At 41.1% G+C, this 10,645-nt stretch overlaps 1 protein-coding gene across 4 annotated transcripts; it reads left to right on the top strand.

Moving 5' to 3' along the window:
* The first annotated feature begins 244 nt into the window (after positions 1-244).
* LOC146471780 (dystroglycan 1-like) lies at positions 245-9,846 on the top strand. Of its 4 annotated transcripts, none has more exons than XM_085120303.1 (4): positions 245-655; positions 1,141-1,376; positions 5,507-6,020; positions 6,319-9,846. In XM_085120303.1, exons 2-4 carry the CDS (start codon positions 1,197-1,199, stop codon positions 8,304-8,306), a joined length of 2,682 nt encoding a protein of 893 aa, XP_084976429.1. In that variant the 5' UTR covers positions 245-655; positions 1,141-1,196; the 3' UTR covers positions 8,307-9,846. The 4 variants fall into 4 exon arrangements, with proteins under 4 accessions (XP_084976429.1, XP_084976430.1, XP_084976428.1 ...); XM_085120304.1 differs by lacking the exon at positions 245-655 and adding an exon at positions 731-936; XM_085120302.1 differs by lacking the exon at positions 245-655 and adding an exon at positions 731-949.
* The last annotated feature ends 799 nt before the right edge of the window (positions 9,847-10,645 follow it).

Genomic DNA, 10,645 nt, shown 5'->3' with positions numbered 1-10,645 from the left:
GTAAACATCTACGTGAAGGAAAAATACTCCTTGTAACAAATTTCCCTCGTAAAGATAGACCCATCATGTACTAGTGTGTGACAGCTATACAAAGAGTGAATATTGAATCAGTTTGTACGGAAGGCAAGACAATTGCAAGACCTTGAACAATCCCTCAGCTGATATTAGTGGGATGTGACATTTGATACCTACTTTCAACCCATTTTCCCGCTGTCCCCTATGAAAACATGACGTATAAAGGATTAAATTCACTACCTTTAAATTAATTCCTCGTCAGTGTTATTTGACGTTGGACACATTACTCGAGTTCATTGCCGTTTTAACCAAAGAAGTACACTGGATTCATAACGGCTGTGTGACTTGAAAACACAATTTCGTTAGTTCACTTGTCATCGCCTAACCGGCAATTCGACACCAGTTGTGAGAGTTTTTCAAGCGTCTTTCCGTTCGAAAGGTCAGAACTGCTGTTGCGTGAAGCCGTAGAAGCATTTGATTGTATTTGATAGCGTGCAACACTAGTCGGTCATTCGAAGAATTAATTCGCTTCTTATTGTTTATAAACTTCGGTTGAAACTCCTGCTAAAGGCGTCGACCGTCATTGGCAAGCGAGCAAAAATCACACTAACCTTTGTTACGAAATCAGGAAACATATAAGGTGGGTGTCTTTGTAATTATAAATTGTTTAACCTTACTTGTGAATGAGCCTCATGGTCTATGGTGCCCCCACTTCGCTTGGAATTTGCTGCGGTTAATCAGGACGTTGTTAAAGAATTTTTTCCCGGCGGCTTAACCCTGAGCTAATAACCTAATCCCCTCGGTCCACTACACGGCCTTCTTTCGGGTCTTAACGCGTACATGTCATTCTTGAAGGGTAATCCCAGTGATTATTAGACTTCAGCTGCCAACCAAGTCAGGGAATAAAGGAACAGAGACGAGGTATAAATATCACGTTGATCGTAGAAGCGTATGTCATCGACCCTTCGGCAACAGGGCGGATATTTGCTAATATTTTCTCGTCATAAACGTGGACTGTTTCCTGAAGGAGAGAGGCCGAGGCACAAATCGCACGGATTTCGCAGAAATTCGTGAAATTACTCTTGGTAGCGCTCGGTAACCTTGTCAAACCATTCTGTTTCACAGGGATACTGCTTGTGCAAAGCTGGTTATCGAGCTACAGAGTGTGAAAGAGCTTCGCCATGGGTTCTAGAGCGTATCTGCTTTGCTTTCTCTTCGTATCAGTGACATTTACGGCATGCGCGCAAAGCAATCAAAGAGATGATCAGTCGATGGACAGAGTCGACAATAGTTTGGCAGTTGTGGGAAGAATATTTGTATATTCTTTACCGAAGGAGAGGGAAAATCGAGGCCCTTTCAAGGTGAGTGATGATTTGTTAGTAGGGTGCTAACTACACGACTTCACTAGTCAACTGAATTTCTCTTGATAGCTATGGGGTAAAATAAATATCGTAAATCTTTGTTTCGATACAAACTGCTTCCGCCGGGAAACTGTTAAGCAAGTTACTGTTTAGTACATGTCAGCTAAATTTTCAGATCGTTTACAACGAAATTTCCACTACAGTCTCGGAAACAGAGTGATGTATTTGTGTTACAACAAATCACCTCGTGCTTGAGTTATGTTTTAGTTATGTTATTCGTTTTGTGACCACAATAGAATGTAATCTCTGTTTAGCATACAAAGCTTAAGAGGTATATCGCTCTTCGATCGTGCGCCATGCTTTTTAGAGCCTTTGGGAGTGCGTGTTAGGCCTGTAGGGACGTCATAAAAACGTAAAATGCAGCTAAAATGTTTTATATACATCTCTAACGATAACGTGTGACAGCTACAGAGTCCTGTGATATCAAAGCATGTTGTCTTGTGACCAACATATGTTGTCAATAGATGAAAGCAATCTTGCAAATGAAATTTATTAAACAGGAATATTATTATTAAAACGGCTCTGTGGTGCGCCTCTTGTTGCGGTTTTGCGAGGCGAAGAATTAGGGTGTTGTATTGAGAAATTAAAACCTGCTGAAGTGTCAAATGGACAAAATGCAGAGTGCATGCCTGTCATAGCGAGAAGAATTCTTTGAAAACCGCGCAATGCGATTCGCTAGTTATCACTGTTGGTTTATCAATCCATCTGTTACAGAACGTGACTGTAGAAATTTCTACTCGCTAGAACAAGGCAACGTAGCAAACCACTGATCTCTGAATGACTTAGCAAATGCGTTTAACCGGCCTTTTGTTTTTGAAATGGACAATTCGCGTTTGTCTGTGCAACATGTGATGTCTGGCATCAATGCTGATACGATTTCCGGTTTTCACATCAATCAAAATCTCGTATCTTGTTCGTACGCCTACTCCACCGACCTTTGAAACAAGCCATTGGCGGGATTTTCCAAACGATTTGTTTCTTTGCTTGTAAGATAGATAAAGCCGGTGCGATGCCGTTGTTAAATAATTTGATATGCATATGTGCATGCAGACTGCCCCAGGCAATACCTCCCACTAGACTTGCATCATCACGCGAAATCTCACCAGTTTCCCCAAAACCGAGAAGGTAGGGAAAGTAACGTTCGTGTCTAACGAATACTACGCTTCCAGCCATCTCCCTGTAAGTAGGGAAGAGCACGATTTGGCCACAATTTGTCTACAATATACTTCCTGTAAGACTGTCATCGGAAATGCAGGAATGGACTCATCCCAGGATTATAAATGTTGCGGATTATTTGCTCTAATAATTGTTTGTTGCAAAACTTTGTTTGCCCGCAAAATTTTATTCTTCCTTCCTCCGGAGATATCTCGTTTAAATTGTTTGTGAAAGTCATCCAAAAAGGCTGCAAACTTTGCGATTTGACACACTTGTTTAACTTGTTCAATGAAGCCGAAGTCTCTCCGAAGTTAATTACACGGAACGGCAATAGAGAATGGAAAATTCAAGTGGTCACGTTCTCCATTAAACCTTGAACTTGGTCATTTCACGGTGTCATTTTGCCGCATAGGACGTACTAAAACGTTTTATGTACGTACAAAGTGATTGTTTTTGCTCACCAATATTAAACATAACAAGATCACTTGAGAACTTGGAAGAGTAAATAGCGTTCCTCGTGGTCTTTTTGACAAACTCTTAAATAAAAAAATTATAATTTAGCAAATTGTTCCATCTTTCTTTAACTGGAAACAAGAACTTTCCGGAGTAATTTTGGTGTGGCTACATGGCAAGATTTCAAAGGATTTACTAGGGACGTGATGTCAAACTTGTTTTGGACTTCAGCTCAACGGAAATTCCTGTAAATGGTCTAAAACCACAATCTAATCGGCCTATGAAACAAAAGCTAAAACCACATTAGCTACGAGTGCTTGATACCATAAAATGTCAGTTATTTCCAATGTGATTCGGCCAATTTATTTCTCGTTGAAGTGTAAGATTCTTCAATCCCTGTCCGGTTCTCCAGTTAGTCAACATTTTTTTTTTTGCTTTGGTAGTAGGTTAAAGAATCTTTTTGAAAATCAGACATTTCATCACTCTTGTGGTCATTTCCTTGATTCTCGTGAGCTGTTTGTCTGAACAAGTAGTGCTATTGTAAGGACATTGTTAGGGATTAAGGGGCCAGTGTCATGGATAGGATTATCCAGTGTAGAGTTTTGGTCAAAGCTTTGCTAATTTTGAATTTAGCGGTCACACATGGATTGCTCCTAGACGGGACGAAAACAACTAGATTTTCAAATAAAGAATACGGGACGAATTTTTATCTAACACACGGGGGGGAGAACTTGAAAACGTCGGCTCGACATTTCAAGTTAATATTAATTTTCATCTTGGGCATCCGTGGTTAAAAATATCTTTGATTAGTTCTATACACTAAACTAACCGTTACAAAAAAATTTGGCCATTATTGTTCGGCTGGCTTTGACGAAAAATGTCCTTTTGACTTGCAAATTGTCGCCAAAAATAGTTGACACTGCTTAAGATTTTGCTGTATTTTGGTCAAACTGCTCAAATATTTGACCTTTTGCAATTTCTAGCATGAAACTGCTCTTAGGGCATAAAAAATATGAAATCATTTTATTGAACAAGATTCAACTATAATCAGTTTTTTGTTATTTTTCCAAGATATATAGTAGGAACTTGAAAAAATGTTGCAATCCATTTTCATCCTAGCCATCGGCGTCCAAAAATGTTCGACACTAGTTTCTGTGCACTAGTAAGGTTATTGTTAACAAAACGGAACCATTATTTTGACGTTTACATCCATACAAATATGTTTTGTTGGCTATTAAAAGTAATGCTAAAAATAGGTGACACTGGCCACTGCGGGCGCGTTGTTTTTAGGACTATTCTAGACTAGGAATACAAGGAATAGACGCATAGATGCATTTACTTTTCGGATCTATTCTGTTTTACGAATCAACGGAATGGTACTCCATTCATTTCTGCTCCTGTTAACAGAATGGACGGAATATGGTTTACTCAGAATAAGAGGAATTATCATTCGATGCATTTTTTCTTCTTTTCTATTGGCCGAGAACAAACCACGTGACCTGCAAATAACTGCTAACAAATAATGGTCTGCTCATGCGCAATATTGTCCAACTGTGTGTTTTGCTGCAAATAACATTCTGCTCATGCGTAATTGAAAAGCACACTCTTGTGTGAAAATGGCAGGCTCCTGAAAAGGCAGCGCTTATCGCTTCCCGAAAACAAACTCGTTAGTGATCGAATGATAAAACAATTATTGAACTCAGTTATCGCAAAATGTCGTGATTTGTCAGTGTCTCGCAGATCAAATAATTGATCTGCTCGCCACTGACAAATCACGATATTTTGCTTAACCCCGTCCAACAATTGTTAATTGTGTTGTTTGGGACGATTCAGGGGTTGGGAATAATTGTGTTTTTCGATCAAAGGGAACTGATATTCCTTCTCAGATTCTGTTATTCCTCTACCGGATTAAATATAGCCACAATTTATTGGCCTTATCACGGTTTTCGACGCCATTGTGACGAGTAGGAAAATTAATGAATTGGAAACTGTAGGCACTAAGGATTTTACAGAAAATAACTGAGGAACATAGCTGTGTTACAAAGCATCTACTTGTGTTTTGACATTTCCGTACATTTGTCTCTATAACGAAGCAGCCGTGAACTGCTACTAAAAATAGTTCGCGGGAAAAAATACAGGGGAATGTATGGAAAGTTCAAAATACGACTGGACGCTTTCTGGCACAGCTACATCCCTCCATTTTTTTTTTCTTAAAATCCTTTTCCTAGTGCCAAAAGTTTCCAATTCATGAATTTTTCAGAAGCGATGTTTTATGAAAATTATTTGACATCGGATTTCCATACAAACACTGTTATTTCAAGCCTGTTTGCCTACTCGTCAGAACGGCGTCGAAAACCGTGATAAAGCCTATTGCCCCCAAAGAATGCACACTGATTGTATTTTAAGGAATAACGTTGGACCATATTCACGAAAAAAACTCTTCAACTTGCCTTTCCCTCCAGGTGGTCCAGAGAGGACAAGCACCATTACCTCAATGGCTGTCTTTTGACGCAGATAAAGCGTCTCTCGTCGGAGTACCTTCGTGGCGGGATAGAGGCGAGCTTTACCTTGACTACCAATCTAAGGATGGAAGTCTAGAACAGTTTTTGAAAATTGACATTAAAGACTTGCGAGATGGCGACCTGCAGCCTTCGTCAAACTCGAACAATACTAAGACTGTTTCGTACCCTACACCCAAGTGTCCTAAAGGGTTGCCTGTTGCTGCGGCATCGATTGTTTTTGATTATCATTTGGGAAAGCTTTCAGGACAGACTAGAGTAGAAATCTTGAAAAAAGTGAGTGAGTTTGTCGCTGTAGACGTTAACAACCTTCACTTGTCAGCTGGGAAAGGCCACAGCACGGCGTTTGGTTTCAAGGATGTTATAACAGTTACCGCGGGACCAGGAAATGTTGCAGATTCCAAGCAGCCTGGTGTCGTGGTTTCCTGGCAGATAGGCTGTGGTATTGATATTCCTGGTGAGTTCCATTTACCCTGCTTCCGCTTCTTAGTGCTCAATCTTCGAATTAAGGACAAAGAATTAAAAATATCTGAAAACGAACAGCGAGTACATAAGGATAGCACTACTCAGTGTTAGTATTTCTTCAACAGACTCAAAAGTGAGAGCAACCTCAGCATAATAAACAGCACCACAGGAAAGTACTGCTCAGTAGCTTTTATTTAAATGGTCACATGTTAGGATTTCATCCACAGACTCAAACGTCAGATTACGACAAACAGAGTGGATTATTAATAATTGCACTGTCTTTTTCGCAGGAGCGCGTATAGCCTCGTTCCTAAAGTCGAGTGCAGAGACTGGCGCTTTCGGGCATTCGCTTGGGCTCCCTGTGAGTGAATGGCACATTGCCGTTGGTCACCCAAAGGAGCCGAAGAATCGAGCCCGCAGACAAGCTGTACAGGGCAGGACCCCTAAAGCCAGCAAACCCGCGGCAAGAAGAAACGCTCGAGCGATTATGGTGACTCCTACACCGACTTTGACTGTCGCTCCTCCAACCTCCGTTGTCGCTCGTGTCACAGTAACCGTTACCAGGACAAGCTCGGTCGTTCCGACTTCAACTGTGGCGCCTACTACAACTACCGTGGCACCGACTACTACCGAACAGCCGACGACCACTGAAACACCAACGACTACCGCGGAACCGACCACGACAGAAAAACCGACTACAACCGAACAGCCGACCACTACGGAGGAACCTATGACGACCGAAAAGCCGACTACAAACGAACGGCCGACCACTACGGAGGAACCTACCACGACCGAAAAAGCGATCACGACGGAAAAACCAACAACTACCGAAGAACTGACGACGCCCAAACAACCCACCACGACTGAAGAACTAACCACGCCGCCAGCTGCCACAACACCGGAACCAAGCACAACTGAGGAAGCCGAATCGACCACAGCTGAATTTCCCAGTACTACCTTGGAAATAACACGACCTCCGACAACGACGCAAAAGCCATCCACCACTCAAGAAAAGATCACAAAGTCCACAGCAACAGAAGAAACAGAAACTTCCGTCATTGGGAGGGAAGAAATAGTTACAACGAAGACCACAGAGTCCACAACAACAGAAGAAACAGAAACTTCCGTCATAGGGAGGGAAGAAATAGTTACAACGAAAACCACACCAAGCAATAACTGGCCAGTAAAGGTCAATTCCATTGATGAGTTGGTTGTTTATCGAGGGCAGGGGCTGAAGTACCACATACCCTGGGACACGTTTTACGACAAAGAAGAATTGTTTACTCCGAATTTGACACTGACGATGAAAACAATCAAGTGGAAAAATTTGCCCGAATCTTCTTGGATTCGTCTCGATGAAGAAAAGCAGGTCATTTATGCTTTTCCTGTCGACAAAGACACAGTTGGCACCCACGAGTATTTGATAACTGCTTCTGATAGCGAAGGAGGACAGGAACATGATGCGATTGTGGTGACGGTTCTAGATGATACAGATTCCTACAATCACCAGTTTGAACTTGTGCTTGACTATGACTTCAAACAATTCTCCAGCAACTTGAGCATTCAGGTCAGACTCTTGAACAAACTTTCTGAGTTTTTCAACTTAAACGTGAGCAACATTAGAGTGCGTGAGTTCGCCGAAGGTTCGGTCATCTTCAAATTCCAGCTCGACACGATTCCTGAAGACGAATGCGATTCTCCTTTGAGGGGACAATTCTTGAACGATGAAGGCGAAGTTAGCTCCAGTTTAGAGAACGCTCTTCTTCCTGAATTTCGAGTTAAATCTGGATCCTTTCGAGGCCTCGGTCCTTGCAAGGGTCCAGATACTGGAGCTATAGGAGAAGCCCCTTCAGGAAAGTGGGAAACGTATGTTATCATCCCCGCTGTCATTCTCGCGGTCGTGCTGCTTGTAATTATGGGCTGTCTTTATCTTGTGATGCGTTCACGCCGCAAGCGAAGAATGTCGTTGGAAGACAAGCAGGTGTTCGTGTTTCAGAAAAAGCCAGCTGTGCTACAAGAAGAGTACGAAGTAAAAGAATTGCTGCTGAAACAACCACTTGTCCTGCCAAACGAGAAACCGCCTCTCGCACCGCCAGTGTACCCACGGAGTCCCTCTCTGAAGCACGCTAACGGCGACACAACCCACTCCCAGCCGTACCAGGCCCCCTCTTTTACCTCTTTTAAGTCGCCTAGCAACCAAGCAACCCCCAGTGGGAACACCCCTCGGAAGCCCACGTACTCCGGGTACCGGCTCCCCCCGGCGTACGTGCCTCCGTAAGAACACGGAAACGTAGGCACGGACTTGTGTGTGTCACTGACACAATCGTTAAGAGCGAGAAGATACTAACGGAATGGATGCGAAATATGTTACCAAAAGGACACGATGAAAGCTCAACAACTAGTTTGTTAATTAAATGTTAGCTTGTAAGATTTGCCAGGGTAAAGTTTAACCAAATTTTCAAAAAAAAAAAAAAGGAAAATTGACAACTCAATAAGGAAAAAAAACCAACTCCTCGATATATTTCATATGAATATTTCATGCGTCTTGAGATTTCAACCGCATACTCGGAACTTAGAGACACCCTGCATGACTCCAGTCTCTTGATAAATTTATTCGGAATGGTCGACAAGTAATTTTAGTAGCGAATTGAATATACTGTATTGTGGTGTCTCTGGGGAAAGGAATTTTGAAGTCTTAAATACAATGTATTGTTGTCGTCCTCATATTTACCTAATACCTTTTTGTACAAAGGTTGTGTTTTGTTTAGGACACAGGGCCAAAGACAGTAAAACCTGAACCCGCAAGTAGCTTTCGTAAGATAGGAACAAAATTTTATTTTTGTTGTCGTAGTCAAAGGCACGAGAGTGATATTTTCTTACCAAACATTATGAACAAAGGCTTGGTTTTCCACTGACATTTAGAATCTCTAGTTTAGAGCATTAAAATCGGCTAGATGTCTGTCTGGTTTTAAAACTAACAATCGCGCACGAAACTCTTGGCTCTTAAAGATGAAGAGAGACGAAATAAGTAAATGATGTCTTTGTTGTAAGGCAGCACAACTATAAAAGAATATATTTGACCGATTTCAAAGATCTCGTGGTGTCGACAAGCAAGTGTACTGCGCAGTACCTCGCATTTAAATGTGCACTGCTAGGTATCATATAATTTCTTCAACAGACGCATAAAACCACATAGTTCAGCATTAACGGTAGTTCAGGAAAGATACGCTGATTAGGTTCCATTTGAAAGGTCACAGTTACGATTTCATCCACGGACTCAACATTTGAACCACCTTGTACAGTACAGTAAACAGTTCTAGAGGAAATAACCTGCGATCAAGCTGACCTATTGTCGTGTCGCTTGGAAAACGGGCTTTCCCGCGGGAAACGGGAAAGCTCCCAAATACGAGGAAATAGCTAACTGAACTGGGCTTTATCGCAGGTTACAGAGAAAAAAACAGCTAAAAAGTTTTCATTAGCATGGTCACGCATTAACCTACTGCTATTCTCGGAGATAATGGTGTTAAAAGCACTCACGGCTTTTTGGTTAAGCGTTTGACAAAAGAACCGATTATAACTCGGTCATAAGGAAACAAAACAAGATCAAAACATTTCACGGTGAAAGTGGCGCCTCTATGGAGTATATTAATTTGATTTTCATGTATAATAGTGTATTACAATCTACTACTGTTCGTGTTGTGGGAATCTAATATTTCTTGGCCTATAATGCCTGCACTTAATCAGATACATATTTTAAAGGCTATTACCTCTGTATTCACTAAAAAGCTTTTAAAGATTAAACTGTTATTTTCAGCGTATCTGTTTCAGTGATGATCGACCAACCCAAGAAAAAGAATTTCCTTCTTAAACGTCAACTTTCCTTAGAAAAACTTGCAAGCATTTTAGGATTTCATCCACAGACTCAAAAAGTAGAATCACTTTGTACAGCATAATAAACAGCACCACAGGAAAGTACTGCTCAGTAACTTTTATTTGAATGGTCACACTTTAGGATTTCATCAGCAGACTCAAAAGTTAGAACCACCTTGTACAGCATAATAAACAGCAACAGGGGAAAGTACTGCTTAATAGCTTTCATTTGAAAGGTGACTCAAAAGTAAGAAGCACCTTGTATGACGTGATAAAGTTCCGAAAGCAACGGCCTTGTTACTTTCGAATTTAGCCCAAACGTGTACCAGAGACAGGACAGCTGTGAAAACATCGCACAACCGGGCGCTCAAATTAACCCACTGAACAATTTATAATTACTTTTTTGGTTCCAGGTTGAGAAGAATGGACTTTATATACTAAAACTTTTAGAGTTAGTTAAAGTTACCCTCTGTAATTTTAATTTCACTTCTTAAAAGAAGTGACAAAGACACAATTTTTGAAAGAATTTATAGAAAGAATATCCACGATAAACGGATGCTTTACATACCAATTCGCTATTTTCGGGATTTGACAAGAACGATGAAATTTTATTGCTACTTTCGAAACTTAACGGTACGAGTAATGGAGAGAACCGCTCAGCAGCATTCTTTTGAATGATCGCAGGATTTACTTATTTTATCCATCCATTAGATTAGTAGCTAAAGGGAAGAAGGGTTTACCCTCTAA

Source organism: Pavona decussata, unplaced genomic scaffold (assembly GCF_977016875.1).
Source record: "Pavona decussata unplaced genomic scaffold, jaPavDecu1.1 SCAFFOLD_102, whole genome shotgun sequence".
NCBI lineage: Eukaryota > Metazoa > Cnidaria > Anthozoa > Scleractinia > Agariciidae > Pavona > Pavona decussata.
This window is presented reverse-complemented; position numbering and strand designations above follow the sequence as displayed.

Excerpts from the sequence above, each read along its gene's own strand:
- LOC146471780 (XM_085120303.1), top strand. The coding sequence starts at position 1,197 with ATGGGTTCTAGAGCGTATCTGCTTTGCTTTCTCTTCGTATCAGTGACA. Across the intron at positions 1,377-5,506 it reads AAAATCGAGGCCCTTTCAAG|GTGGTCCAGAGAGGACAAGC; the intron begins GTGAGTGATGAT and ends CTTTCCCTCCAG. Across the intron at positions 6,021-6,318 it reads CTGTGGTATTGATATTCCTG|GAGCGCGTATAGCCTCGTTC; the intron begins GTGAGTTCCATT and ends TCTTTTTCGCAG.